The 15669-nt window shown below is 38.7% G+C and overlaps 1 protein-coding gene across 3 annotated transcripts; it reads right to left on the bottom strand.

Annotated features, from left to right (window-relative positions):
• Positions 1-8116: 8116 nt before the first annotated feature.
• LOC126162675 (actin-related protein 2/3 complex subunit 4) lies at positions 8117-9918 on the bottom strand. 3 transcript variants are annotated; one of them, XM_049919324.1, is made up of 2 exons: positions 9761-9918; positions 8117-9423 (listed from the first exon to the last, which is right to left on the bottom strand). In XM_049919324.1, the coding sequence occupies exon 2, from the start codon at positions 9267-9269 to the stop codon at positions 8763-8765; it is 507 nt and encodes a 168-aa protein (XP_049775281.1). In that variant the 5' UTR covers positions 9270-9423; positions 9761-9918; the 3' UTR covers positions 8117-8762. The 3 variants fall into 3 exon arrangements, with proteins under 3 accessions (XP_049775281.1, XP_049775282.1, XP_049775283.1); XM_049919325.1 differs by lacking the exon at positions 9761-9918 and adding an exon at positions 9608-9752; XM_049919326.1 differs by lacking the exon at positions 9761-9918 and adding an exon at positions 9514-9653.
• Between the last annotated feature and the right edge of the window lie 5751 nt (positions 9919-15669).

Here is a 15669-nt window from a genome sequence, read left to right as displayed (position 1 = left end):
TCACCGGCCGTCTTCCAAAATATTAAAAATGCTTCATACCTCTCAGTTTGTGTCCGACCCCACCATCCTCCAGAATACATTTGATCCAGGTCTCATTGCTTATCATTAAAATTTCAGCTACCTGTATCAGAAGTGGTACATGTTACAGTGGAAAATGTCGTAAGTACATGGCAGTGCTGAGTGGACAGAGTGTTAATAGTTTAATGCAAAAAATTCAGAGAAGTTGAGTTTAAGAGAAAGTAATGAAAAAATCCAAACATTTTTAACACTACTGAACACGTGAAGGTCACGATATTTTGTCGAAATAAAGCCATAAGTGGAATACAGAATAGGTAGGATGTGATAAAACATGTCCTGATTTTCTACTATGATGGTGATGTAAGTTGAATTTCTGCTACTGTCTGTCTATTCAGAAAATGTCAAAACAGTTTAGAAGACAAAAAGACATCAGGAAGATGTGTACTTACCTTTCAAAGAAAAATATGCTGTTGGTTGTTTAAAGTTGTGTGAGCTTTGCTCTAATGAAGGATTAAAGGAAACTATTCACCGGAAAATGGAAGTGCTGAGTCTTCAATAAGCACACACAAAAAAGAGAGAAGACTTGGTAGCATTTCGAGGAACTTTTTTCTAGATTAAATACACACAGAAAACGCACAGGCTTTCATACATACACCTATGCCCCTACATGGTACTGGCTGGAAAAACAATGCCAGTGCTCCGTTTTGACAGATGGACTGGTATGTGGTGGCGTGGGTAGAGGGAATGCTTACAAAGAAATCTGTGGTGCACCCACATGGCACACTCCTATGCCAATCCGTTTTAAGGGCCATCTAGAGAAAACCTAACTTGCCTCCCAAGCACTAGTCTGGCTCAAGTTTATTGTTGATATCTTCATGATGTAGACTTGGCCAAGACCCTGTCCTCATTCCTTCACAACTTCAGCACCTTCTCTCCTATCCACTTCACCTGGTTCTTCTCAACCTAATGTGCCACATTTCTGGGTGTTGACCTCCACCTCTGATGGCCCAATCCACACCTCTGTCCACATTAAACCCACCAACAGCACTCGTATTTCAACAGCTGCCATCCCTCTCACATAAGAAAAGCACTCCCGTACAGCTTAGCCACTGGTGGACGACTTACCTGCAATGTCATGAACTACCTTGCCCAGTATGCTGTTTATCCTCACATACCCCTATTCCTCCTAATGCCATGAAATTAGGGACATCCTACCAAAGAGCCTTGCCATGCCTCCTAAAGTGGTGTTCTGTCACCCACCCAAATGACACAACATCCTAGTCCAACCCTCTGCCAGTCCCATTCATAGCCCCTTGCCACAGGGATCATATCTCTGGTAGGCTTTGGCACAAGACTTGCCCAATCCACCGACCCAGCAATTCCTAGTCCAGTCCTGCCACAGGTATATCCTAACCCATCAGAGGGCAGGGCACCTGCATAAGCCATGTCGTATCTGCTTGCAAACACTGTACAGTTTTTTTTTATGTCAGTATGACTACCAGCCATCTGTCCACCAGGATGAATGGCTGCCACCAAAGAGTTGTCACCATCCAGTGGCAGGTGTCACAACATGCAGCTGAGCGCAACACACCTGCTTCACAACCCGGTCGCCTGGATCCTCCCCTCCACCACCAACTCCTCTGAACTACACAAATAGGTGTTATCATGGCAACACATCCTCCTGCCCTGTAATTGCCCTGGCCGCAATCTCCAGGAACCCACTATCTCCACATCCTCCATCCAACAGTTTCCCTTTCCTCCGTCCTGCCACCCCTCCCCAATTCGTGTCCTCATATCACCTTCAGCGTGTGCCACTCCCCACCAGCACCAACTGTGTGTGACATGCCTAGCCCCAATACCTGCCATCCCTCCCTCAAGCATTCCTGTCTGGCAAACTGACTGCCTCCCTCTAAGATGCTAGCCTCCAACTCCTCTCCCTGCCTCCCACCTCTCTATCTACCCCACCCGACTCAACCTCCAGTACAACCCAATCCACTTGCCGAAATGCAGTACTACCACTGTTCATCCAGTCAACACTGTGTAGGGGCATACGTGTACATGGCTCTGTGTGTGTGTGGTTTTTTTCTCCTACCACGAAATAGGATTCCTCCAAAAGCTAGCTAGTTATCTCTCATTTTCCGTGTTGCTGTCAATGAATCAATGCTTCTGCTTTTCCGTGGATGGTCTTCTTCAATTTGTTGGGCAACTCACCCAGAATATCAAACCTTGACACTTCAAGCTTTGTTATAGTGGATTTTGCAGAAAGTTGTGTGTTTGCTTCATTATGCTGCACGAATATTTTCACTGGCAGAACATTCCAGTTACCCTTCATCATTTACTTCAATGTAATTATTGCCTTTTAATAAAGGTGTCATTTCTTTTCACTTCACTGGGTATTTCTTTCAGTTATCTTCTGTACTATACTGTAGCAGTTCTTTCTGTATATGTTCCCAAGTTTCATCATGCAGTGTTACTTGGCAGTGACACACCATGCTAAAGTACCTTTTATCCACGAGTTTTGCACATGTATATATTTACTTTTTCTAATGTTTGCGGCCCTTGAGTTGAGAAACTACCACAAACTAAATTACTCCAAGACCAGAAGACCAAGTATCACCGCACAATCATGATGTGAACCAATGTAGTTAATCAAGTACTCTTGCACCCCAAGAAATAAATGTGAAAAACAGCACTTCAAAACCTACTATGGCTGCAGATGAAATGCTACAAGAACATCCTTGCAAGCAACTACTGTTGTAACCAGTATGTCACTCACTCACAATTAAATGTTCTTTTTTAAAAAGAAATGCTTATTTTTAAAAATCAAGGAACTGGTAACAGAGCACCTTCTTTGTAAAATAAAATCTGTTATAATGATATGATAATATGAATAATTTTGTAACCATCTTTATAGTGACTCAGCCAGTCTATTCACTTTTCTGGTTGTTCAATATTTCTGACAGATCTAAATGTGCAAATTAATTTTCTATTCGTATTTATAATATTATTCATTTGCTAGCTGCCTTTCCTATGTTCCACAAATTACAGACACATGTAGCTCTACTATAAGTAGTGTCCACTTCTAAGAGTGGTAAGCATGGGACAGAGGCAGCGGGTTGGGGGATATGAAACTGAAAGAGGCAGTGCACCAAATGACACATCAACAAATACTATCATTCTGCTGATGTACATGCCTCTCATTAATATAACTACTGCGATTTTACCAGTGCCAGGTACATTATGGGTAATAAGAACAAGTAACAAATATTATGCAAGTAATGAGCTAACATTATGCACAAGAATGTCAGAGGCAGAAACTATGCTCCTGTGGAGCAGACCCCAGGATTTTCAGCTGCCAGGAGAAAGAAGAACAGAAGCACACGATCATGTACAGAGACTGAATCGAAACTAGTGACTGCGGAAAATATTCTTTGTGCACAGAATGTATGATACCACACTAGTACTAGAGTAATTCTAAATAAGAAATTAGTTACTGAGGATTTCATGACTAACAACCAATAATATATCTTACCTTTTTCATTTTCTGGTATTGTAGGCCAATATACATATTCAACAGCTCCTTACTGTCAAAATAGTTGCTCTTATTGCATGAAAATTAAACGATTCTATCTGATGTTATAGAACAAATTAGTCACTGCCACTGATATGCTTTGAAATTGAGAGGTCATTGCTGCAGGATTGGCCGAGCGGTCTAAGGCACTGCAGTCGTGGACTGTGCGGCTGGTCCCGGCAGAGGTTCGAGTCCTCCTCCGTGTGTGTGTGTGTGTGTGTGTGTGTGTGTGTGTGTGTGATGACTTTGCAGTTAAGTCCCATAGGATTTTACACACATTTGAACATTTTGAGAGGTCATCACATCCACTACTTAGTAACTTTGTTGTTAAGTGTGTTTGGCTGTATAAGACAATTAACATTTGTGATTTGTTCAGATGGCTCAAACTAGAGGATCGTGTGTCAGTATATTTTGCATTCTGTACTGTTTATTACAAACATGCTTCTCAAGACAACTTACATGGATGTAACAAAACTAAAACCACAAATGAGCATATTCATACTGTGCACATTACGGAATTGAACAACTTGTCCATGTAACAGATTAATGCTATCAGCATTTAATAAGTAAGAGTTCAGAACATTTTACATGATAAATAAACTAAGCGAGAGCTTTGTGCACTATGGATGCTAACAAATATATAAAATGAAATTCTTATAAATGTTTCCACTTTAGAAAGAATGCAACTTAGTTTGTGATCTGATTTGTTTCTGCAAATGGCATATGCCACAGACGAAAGAGAAATCCAAGCTGTTAAGTCAAAGTTGGTAATTCTACTGAAAATGTCATGAACAGTGTTATTTACATGTGTAGTCCGCAAGCCCCGTTACAGTGTGTGGCTGAAGATATTTCTGGTAATACTCTCTATTCCCTGTTACATTTTACAATGGTGTGCAACAACTGTCAGTAAAGACTTTATACAAGCTTGAATTTCTCCAATTTTTCTTAGCACGGTCACTTCACAAAATATGGAGGAAGAAACATGTTGCCCAATTATTTTCGGAACATACACACTAAAAGTTTTAACAGTCCACAATACATGATAATGCTTTTTTAATGTCTCCCATTGGTTTATGATAAGCATCTCCATGACATTCTCACACACACAAAAAGTTGTGAGACATGGTTGACTGAAAGACTCTGAGGGGTAGATTCTGCCACGTTAATTAGAAAAGTTTTTTCCATCCTTCACACACACCATTTAAGTGTATCTACTACATGTCGATTATTACTAAGTGGGTATCTGTAGTACGGTGTCATTTTTGCACTGTACGGTGAGAGAAGAGAGAAGGTGAAACCCAGTACCAGCACATAGCCTACTCCTGAATAGTACCAAGGAGGCCACCAAGCTTAACATCTGCATCAGCAGTGTCACATGCCCTCAATCCATGAGACCCTGCAGAGAGGTTTTTTGGAATTTAATCCAGGACACACCGCAGAGTCTGGGGATCAGGTACTTTACGCTATCAGCTCTCCTCTCCTAAAAAAGGGAAAGTAGTCAACAGTTCGTGATGCGCCCTGGCTACTACCTATCAAAGTACTGCCCCCCCCCCCCCAACCCAAATGTTGCTTAACTTTGGTGATCTGATGGGAACTGGTGTATTCAACAAGGCAAGGCCATTGGCTGCTCTTTCACTTACTACAGAAACTGGACAGTAGAATTACTATCTGCAATACGTGGGAAAAGGTCTGGATCGCAAAACGGCAAGATATATTTTATCAAGCAATGCACCACACTCGGCAATGAAAAACAGATTTTATGTAAGATTCGATCCAGTCACCATCAGCACACACTGATTTCCACTTACTCCCACAACCAAATAAATGTGTGAGTGAAACACAAGACATTGGAAAAATTATGATAAGCTTTCGGTGGATATTTTGCAGCCACATCGAGTCATGATGAAAACAACAAACAGGAAAAATTCTGGCCAGCTAAGAGAACACCTTCTTTCACAGCCAGTCTAAGAACTTTTCACCTATAGTCAAGTCGGCATACCACGATCCTTGACAACTAGCAGTGCTGTTGCTTAACTTCAATTACAAAGCACAAATGGCTGCAGGCAAAAACAAGAGTCTTCTATGGTACTGCAGCAACACTTGGGCACTGCCATACAGATGTTTACAAAATCTCATAATGTGATTGGCTGAGGTAGGCACATGAAGCTGCTGCTCCAAGTCCACTACAACTGTTAGGTATCTTCTTAAGTTGATTCAATTACAGCCTCTAAAGGTTGAAATACTGGATTAATTTTGCCTGCCATAATATGTTGTATTGTATTGTATTGAACCAGGGACCTAGAAACGACGGAGAGGCTTAATCCCCGCCGTAGCCCTCAGTGGTTCACCCCACAACAGGCTACAGCAATCCACTCACCCCATTGCCGCCCCACACCGAACCCAAGTTATTGTGCGATTTGGCCATCAGTGGACCCCCCTGGGAATGTCTCATTCCAAATGAGTGTAACCCCAATGTTTGTGTGGTGTGTGGTAGAGTAATGATGGTGTACGCGTACATGGAGACAGCGTTTGTGCAAAAACTGCCAACATAGTGTAACTGAGGTGGAATACGTGCAACCAGCCTCAATTCACCGAGGCAGATGGAAAACCGCCTTAAAAACCAACCACAGACTGGCCGGCACACCGGACCTCAACACTACTCCGCTGGGCGGATTCATGCCGGGGACCGGCACACCTTCTCGCCTGGAAAGCAGAGCATTTGACTGCATGGCTAACCAGGCGGGCTGCCATAATATGTTATTTACACTCATCACATAGACCCAACATTTGGCTTTTAATAGCTTCTATTAAAAGTACAAACTGAAGAAGAGAACTCCAATAACTACACAAAGCACTGATCCAATTGTAATTGTAGTGCACATTTATCCAATGGTGAATAGAATAGTCTAATTTTGCACCAAAAGATTTTATTCCCAGACTCGCCATCCTGAATGTGCAGGCTATGGCTTCTCTAAATTTCTTAAAATGAATAGGGTGTACAGTTCCTTTAAGAACTACAAATCACCCACCATGCTAGTTCTATTCAGCTGGCATCTTATTTCTGTCTCACTGTCAATGGATTTTAAATCCTAGAACATATTCCACAATATGCGAATGATTCATCAAAGCATTGTGTTAGTTAATGCTGTGTTCTATTCTCAAACTTTTTAATAAGTGCATCACTATCTACTATGGTCTGCTGGTGGCGCAGTACAACTATGCATAAGGGGGTGGAAAACAAACAAACCTCATTTAGTGATCACAGGAAGTATTGTTTGTATTGATACGGATTCTGGACTGTTTTTTTTTTTTTTTGTGTTATATAACAAACGAACTACTACAAATGAAATGTAGAATACACTTCCTCAAGATTACATATAAGGGTTAAGAGGGCTAAAAAACAGCAGTTCGAAAAAGCTTCCCTATTCACAGTACTACTTATTTTGGACAACAGACCAGTGACAATGAAATTGTTACCTTTCGTTGCACATAGTCTACATGTCTGTCTGCTACTCAATGTTCTTTCTCATCAGTGCATCATGATTTATTATGAGAATATATGCTCCACCATTTTCCACCGAGAAAAGTAAATGATTCATTTTCATATTAAATGCCATCTTTCACAGTTCAACTGCATCATCTACAGTTGTGGTATTTGAATGTATCAGCCTCCTAAGAGCTGGACCTATCAACATATCAAATAGGCCTACATACTCAGAAAATACGTAAAGGTTATTATAACTATTGCTCCTCTGCTGACAGCAATATAACTTCAAATTGTGGACGTGAAAGTGTCTAATGAGAAGTGGAGGCAGGCGGGGAGGAGATCACATGACGAAAGTAGGAGATAATCTTTATATGGTGCAAGGATATGCACTTCAACTCTGGTGTCAGTGAAATGTGTTTATCGTCACAGCCATTGTCTGCATTTGTTTGCAGACATATGCCAAATCTTTAGCTGGGATACCTTGGAAAGCATAACATTTTAGAAGCTTGTATTTCATCAAGCATTTAAGTTTGACATTCACAATTGGTGCTTTATCCAGATGATTTTTTTTTTAAATGTTGTATCACACAAAATTGATATACTGAAGTGACCGACAAAGTTATGTGATTGCCTTCTGTCTCAAAATTGTTCTGTAACACACGCTAACTAGCTTTTAGAAGCTCAGTTTACAGCACAAAAATTTCCTTCATTTTTAATACTTTAACGATAACAGTAACTGATCTAAGCACTAATGGAGCAGTATGAAACATTCCTTCTAACAGACTTCAAATTAAATTGCACATAGCAGCTGCTGGTGTAATGTAAGTTACTTTTGTACCGACACTTCAATTTCCAATCAATTCCGGGGAGTACGCTTAAAAAGAGGACTAGCATAAAAAAAAAACCACTGAAAAGTTCAATTGAGAATCTACAGTATAACAAAAATTTAGTGTTGGTGTCTTGGGCTATTTTAGTTACATATTTCTCATGTGAGATAACATTTAGAAATGGTTTCACAGAAAAATGAAATTCGTATCACATTTCTACAATAAAACCACTTTTAATTATTTCATACAAAAATGTGGTAAGTGGATGACATGAGACTTCTAGGAACAAACTGTACTCTCCTTAATATAGAAGTATAAACTAAACAGTGTTAATAAGTAAACAATGTTTATAACAAAAAATAGGTCATGCAATTTTGTGGATCATACTTTATATTACATAAAACAAAATATTCTACAAATGCAAATGTCTCATACACTGTTGCTTTCTCGCAACAAAATCAGAACTAACAAAACATTTTTCTTGCAATTTTTAAAATTCTAAAACAAATGAGCTATGAAACAACAGTCTTTGCATGAAATTTCACTATGATTCTGGGTAATATATTTGCATGCAAGGCAAATTTCCTTACATGAATCACAGCAAACAGCACCTTCTTACATATTATGACAGAACTGCAAACATAAAGAAAGCCTAATAACACATTCTTAGCCAGTAAAGTTCATAATCGTAATCACTGACTGCTTTTCATTCACACACAGAGTGCAGGAAAGCAGCAAAAGAGAATATGACTTGGCAGAATTCGTATCAATCTTAGTTGCTGTAGCTCATACATCAGATAAGTCATCTAACAACAAGAAATGCTATTCAACTGCCAAATACTGTAAGATGTAAACGCCATTAAAACCTCTTCAAGAACTCTTCTGAACAAATTCGTGCACGTGCATTAACTGCAAGTTTCATTTCACTAATTTCTTTATCAATTTCTTCCATGAAATGTATGACAAAATCAACTAACTTATGCTTATACATCTGTTCTGTGTGAAAATTAGTGATAAGAAAACTTATATCATATCCTTCAACTGGTTTTCGTCTTAGCACAATAAAATTTTCTGCTCTCATCATCATGAATCTCATGAATTTGTGACACAATATGCGCTCTATCTCATCAGCTTGCTTAACAGCAATACTTATACGAACTGAATTGATTGAGGTCTCAATAAGCACCTTTTCTTTTTCATTCCGGCTTATAATTACTGGAGTCAGAAGAAGCTCCTTACTAGTTCTCACCTCCACCTCTGGTTTGTTATGTCTCTCCACAACCTGCGACGAAAAATTGTCTAGGCACATTGCAGCTGTGAGAGTATGTCTCACGGCAGTGAGATACGGCCTGAGGGTGGCTGCCATTCAGACTGGTGATTGCAGCCCTTGCAGTTCTTTGGTGTTTCACAGGTTTCACTTCGTTTGTCACAATGCCCGTACCTGATTTGCAGGTATGCAGGCACTATTTTTTAAGTGCGAAAGAGCCTTCTTCGTTTCAGTCATCCGATGTGACTGCGAACTGTAATAACATAAACAAGAACAATCAGATTATGACAGTTCTCTTACATCTCATAACCACAAATACAGTTATTACACAGGTCATCCCTACCGTATAACTAAACCCTGGAACCAGCAGTAATAGTCTAAAGATTCTAATCACCGTTTTACCAGACGCAAATGTGTCAGATTACTTCATAACTCACAGGTTAGGAAGAGCGGCAAGTACGGGCGTCACCCACTTCGTTTAGTGACAATTCTTTCCATTCTCCTATCTCTCCACAGTATTTTTCTCACTGAATATTGGCTTAAAATATAAATATTTTTACGTAAAACTATTTATGACTAAAAAGAATAACCTGGATTGCAGCAGCTGAAACAAATTTCCTCTATCAAGTATCAACATCGATAGCGTAGATCCTGACACTCCCATGTGCTGTATTTATATCGATATCAGAAGTCCCATTACACGTCATTACAGTCGAATAGCCCCATGAGGACAGTGAGTTAAAAGTACGCAAATGTTTCATCTTCAACGAATCGCATTACAATTTTATGACTAAATTATACTTCGCCAACTGTAACACCTCATATAATACCTATACTGTTTTATTTTTATACATTTCTGTGACACGGATTAGGCCATGGCCTACTTTCTGCTCTATCCTCACAGTATCCTGTTTTATTTTGCCAATGTTTTCAATGTAACCTATATATTATTTCTGTAATGCTTCTGATAGGTCCGATACTATTGTACTAAATTATCTATGGTCGAATAAATAAATGAATAACCCTGAATATCACGTCTGTGCAGCCCAAGATCCGCAGAAAGAAATGGAGATAAGATAGACGTAATCAACAAGGTCCCAAAACATGCTTTCGAGCTCATACGAACAATTCTTTCCGCCTAAAGCTTACAAGAGAATAGAATGCGTCTAAGGAGCCCTACTTACGTCCCACTCCATCTTCTGCCTATAGGCATGTATTAACACCATTTTATATCTTTAAGTTAATAATGAATATTCATCTCGATATTGAGTTAGAACGACTTACTATTTATTGAATAAGTACCTTAAATATAATTAACTGTCTGTACAAGTCTGTTGTATGTTTCAGCAACCTAATTCCACCAGGAAGTTTAAATTTGGTAATCTAACGATTACGCGCCATCAGCGCGCTACCAAGTGCATATTTGCATCCTTTCTCTTAGAAACTGCAGTCTAAACTGTTTGTTATACGAAATTCAATTACTCTTGCTGTGCAGTGTGGTATATTTGCACTGTACTACATTTTAATATGGTCACCCATCACCCAACGTATCACTCTCCTGCAATGATCTCCATGCTTGGTTTCATCACAGTGGGAAAAATAATAACAACACGTGCATAAATCAGCTGCAGTGGAAGTTTGTTCAAATCATATCTTAACTGAAACCTAAACAAAATCTAGTTCATTCCCATTGCACCTTCTGTGATTTTCCCACTTCAGAAGTATTAATATTCGAGGCGCGATGCGATCAAGATAAATATCACACTGGCTTCCTTCAGAGAGGACACTGTGTAAACTGTATGAGTATTAGATGCATATTATATATCATTACACTGTTGTAACATGTCTGTCTTTATTTATTGTACGAGAGGCTAGTGTACAATATGCACATACTGATAATATATGTGACGAACAGATGCAGATTATTAAGGGGAATAAATGGTCAACAGCGACAAATACGTTTTATTGGATCAATGAGAAAAATTATGATATAAAAAAATTGCTGTCTGTACTCAACATACAAAAGTAGGTAGGGATGATACTGTCTATTTCAACAGCTTATGTTAGATTAGTTTCAACTGCAGTCACTATTCAGTCAGTAAATTTGCTTACTACAGCAGAATTGATCATTTCCATAATAACATGTTCTAACAATAGTAGGTAATTTTCCATACAATATGGCTTAATTCACGTCACAGGAATGTGTGATGATGTTTCAACTTATCCCAGTTGTACAGTGAGAACATTCTTGCTCAACAGAATTAATTACTTGGATACTGCAATTCTGTGATTTATGAGTGAAAACAGTTGTATTGTATTGTTGTGGTAAAGATAGGAAGATAAGGGACAGTGGAGCCAGCAACACAACATAATAATGAATCTAGTACTGATGTTAATGAGACTGATGGCGTGCCGTAGTTGTAGATGGTACAAACGCTACATCACTAGAAATTGATTTGTGAGCTGAAACCAAGTAGTTAATCCTACATTTAATCCTGTAATTAGTAATGTGGCTAAGCCAACCAATAGTCAAGTACAAGATTCGAATACCACACAGCTTTCCAGTTTTAGCGAAATCCTGAAACAATAGTTATCTGAAATATGCAGTGAAATATCCAACTTATGTGATGAAATTTGTATTAAAAATGAAATATCCACTCTGAATAATAAAAGAACTACTTTGAATAATGAAATGTATACCAAGAGTGATATGTCAACTAAATTTGACGATTTGTCTGGTAAGTTGTTGAGCGAAATTTTTGAAAAACATAACGAGTTCCATAGCGAAATTGGTGCTCAAATAACAAGTCTGTCTACATATGTATCAAAGTTAACACTATAGTTTAATACCTTCACAAACGATGTAGCACATTTGTCATTACAAGCACCATAAATAGTGCCAATGGCGATTTGTTCTAATCGAAGACCACAGAGTGCACCAATGGCTGCAGTAAGCAGTAACACAGAGGACAGCTGTCCTCGTTGGTTTTACCAGCGAGGGCGTTGCCACCGTTAAGTGTGGTCTGTCTGTCAACTTGAATTTTGATGCATGAGCAGAATACTCACAGCGTGCTATATGTGGCGGAATGGAGCAATTCTCCGTCAGTCTTCGATGGCTCACTTGAAGACAAATGAGAGGTGCCCACTCGCAATATCATACAATGAATTAAACGACAACCAGCTGCAAGTATGAAATTTGTCTGAACAAGAAATTTTATATCAACATTCGAATTGTTAAAGCAATCCCAGAAAAAATAGCACAGCTTATTTTTCAAATCATCAAAAGACATTTAAAGCAAAAACATTATAGTCTATGCATTTAAAGTTCTACATCCTGATGAGAACAAGTAAGATGTATATAAAAAGTTACAGAAACTTGTGAGTTGTACACGTAATATTTTCTTTTGTGCTATCACATAAAGTGTTTTAAATCATCAACAAGAGTCGATCATCATCAAAACGATTAAAAACCCCAATAAAGGGTCACCAATTACTGCTTTTTCCGACTAACAAAGCAATACTTGGGAACCTTTTCTAACATTTTTGGTGTAAGAGAAACTGGCCTTAAAGCACCTGGATCTTTTTCATCTCCTACTTCTAAATATGAGCTACATGTAGGCAGTAATAGTTCTTTTAATCCTCCTGATGATGACCAATGATGATGTTGCCAGAATGATGAAGCCTTACTTTGTGACCATTTTAGGATGGTTTTCATCGTTCTGATGATGGACAATGGTGGCTAAGACGCCTCTCATGCTGAGACAATATGATATGCCATATGACATGTTACAATAAAGATCAGTGATGAGATGCTCATCGGTGTGACACTTATGTGGGGTGATGTGATATGCGATATGATACATGATGCGATGAGCAACCAGATAGCAGCACCATGTCCCGTTTCAGTTTCAGTTGCAATCATGAGCTGTTCTGAAGAGGATGTTCGTGTGGCTTACCATCACCCCAAGTTAAAAAAAAGTTAAAAAGAAAAGGAAATACTGGGTGCACCCCCCGAATCCTATTAACATCAAACGTAGTTTGGCTGTGGTTTCTCATGAGCTCTCCCAACACAAACACAAATTCTGCAAACTCTACAGGATGAGTTCAGACAGTTTGCACTTTTTGGAGCAACCAGTGTCAGCTACACTGACAGAGCAGGACACATGTTTCCGACTTGCTACTTCTCCTGTTGGAAAGCTGCTCATTAAAGTAAGTTGAGTTGGTGGAGGAGTTCAAGTGATGTTAAAAATGTCATTATGAAAAGTCTTCTGTTTAGTAAGACCACAAGTATGGTGCTTAATTCGATATGGTACATACATGTAAATAATGTTTACAAATTAATAAAGCTAAAAGGATTTCTACAACTGCTCAGTTTCGCAAAGTAGTATATGATTCAACTTTAAACATAGCTGAATTTAAAGAGAGATCAACCACCATTAATTGTACAGCAGTGGATGCTGAAATCTGTGTAGGTTTGGACAAAGTGTTTGAAGAAATGGAATAAGCTGATGATGATAAGAAAAATCCCAATCTGTCCTCCTCGGCTTCGCCCATCTGTCCATTCAGAAGTAACAAAAATTTGGCTTGCAGATCTCTTTTATGCCTGTCATAAAGTTTTCTAAAATTAGGGAGCATAGACAGAAAAAAACATCCAGTCAGCATCGTCAGCTGATGAGTACCAGTGTCTTTTCATTTCATTAAGTTTCTGTGGTTTCCAGCTTCAGATTCTATCTGCGGCATACAAAAAAGAGAACCGCCAAGCAGCTCTGTAAAGAAGACCACAGCAACCAGCAATAGTGTCACATGTGATATGTAGCTACCAGCCATATCACAGACCACCTCCAATAAATCTCAAGCATTCTTTCCAGAATGAAAAGGAGTCTGGCTATCCTTCCGCCATTAAAAACGATTTCGATATGTTAGCTATTTCATATACAGTAATACATGCCATAAAACATACCAAACGTAAACTGTCCCAGCAACTTAATTTTTTTTTACTCGAAACTTGTCAAAATATGTGCTGTGTTTCACTTCACTTCAAAGCACCACAATGACTATGACCAATAATGAAAAGAAACCAAGTTCATTATCAAGCTGTGAAGTCAGACTGTAAGAAACGAAAACTTGAGTTTTGTTTGCTGAATACGAGGGTAATCCCAAAAGTAAGGTCTCCTATTTTTTTTAATAAGAACACATACCTATTTATTTCTACAATGGTTTACATCAGTTTACAGCTTGAACATTTAGCTATTTTTCGACATAATCACCATTTCTGTCTATGCAGTTTTGCAGATGCTGTGGCAGTTTTTGTATTCCCATGTCATACCAGCTCGCCTCCATGCTGTTCAGAAAATTAGTAACCTCTTCTTTCACCTCGTCGTCGGAACTGAATCGCTTTCTGGCAAAATGTGCTTTTAACCTAGGGAACAGGTGATAGTCACTGGGGGCCAAGTCAGGACTATAGGGTGGGTGGGTGATTATGTTCCACTGAAAATGTTGCAGGAGAGCAACGGTTTGCGAGCGATATGTGGGCGAGCGTTGTCGTGGAAAATGTGTGCGCCCTTGCTCAACATTCCTCTTTCCCAGTTCTGAATTGCCAATCTGAGTTTTTTCAGTCTCACTGTACCTGTCAGCGTTAATTGTGGTCCCAGCGATTCAGCTCCGACGACGAGGTGAAATAAGACGTTCATATCTTTCTGAACAGCATGGCGACGAGCTGGTATGATCAGGGCATACAAAAACTGCCACAGCATCTACAAAAATGCATCAACAGAAATTGTGATTATGTCGAAAAATAGCTTAATGATCAAGCTGTAAACTGATGTAGACTATTGAAGAAATAACCAGGTCTATGTACTTATAAAAATATAGGAGACCTTACTTTTGGGATTACCCTCGTAGTTTCCTCAAGGAAGAAATTGTACTTGTTGTAATGATTCTACCCATTTCAAAATTATTGGGACATAGATTAAAAATTCATTCAAAGTGAGAAAGAAATAGACTTATTGGAAAAATATCATTAACACAAATAATGAAAATTTATATCAGAATAGCTAGGCAGGCAAAATTAAATTAAGCAACACTTACAATATGTTGGAATACTGTGTAGGGGATGAAAAAAGAGACATATATTTAGCACAGGTACTATGCTAATGGAACACAAATTGCAGGTATTAGGAAGTCAAATGCAAAAAACTCTGAAACCTAATCCTCACGAATAAACGTTCACTGTCTTAACAACTGCCCCACCCTTCTTGGTCATCTAATTGATAATAAATCAGCAGCAATTTTCTACATATTTATTTTTACAAATAAGTTACAATGGCGTTAGGAACAATAGTCAGTGTTAATTTGGAATTAGTAGTGCACTCTTCTTATGAAAAGTTGATGAAAAATTTTAGAAGAGTACCAACTGACCAAATTTCGCCCAAAAGAAAGGACTTTGGTTACCCAAAATGAGTCAGATTTCTCTCCCTCCAGTTAAGGATTTGTTTTGCTC

This window comes from Schistocerca cancellata, chromosome 2, assembly GCF_023864275.1.
Source record: "Schistocerca cancellata isolate TAMUIC-IGC-003103 chromosome 2, iqSchCanc2.1, whole genome shotgun sequence".
NCBI lineage: Eukaryota > Metazoa > Arthropoda > Insecta > Orthoptera > Acrididae > Schistocerca > Schistocerca cancellata.
The sequence above is the reverse complement of the archived record's forward strand: the minus strand, read 5'-3'. Positions and strand labels throughout refer to the sequence as shown.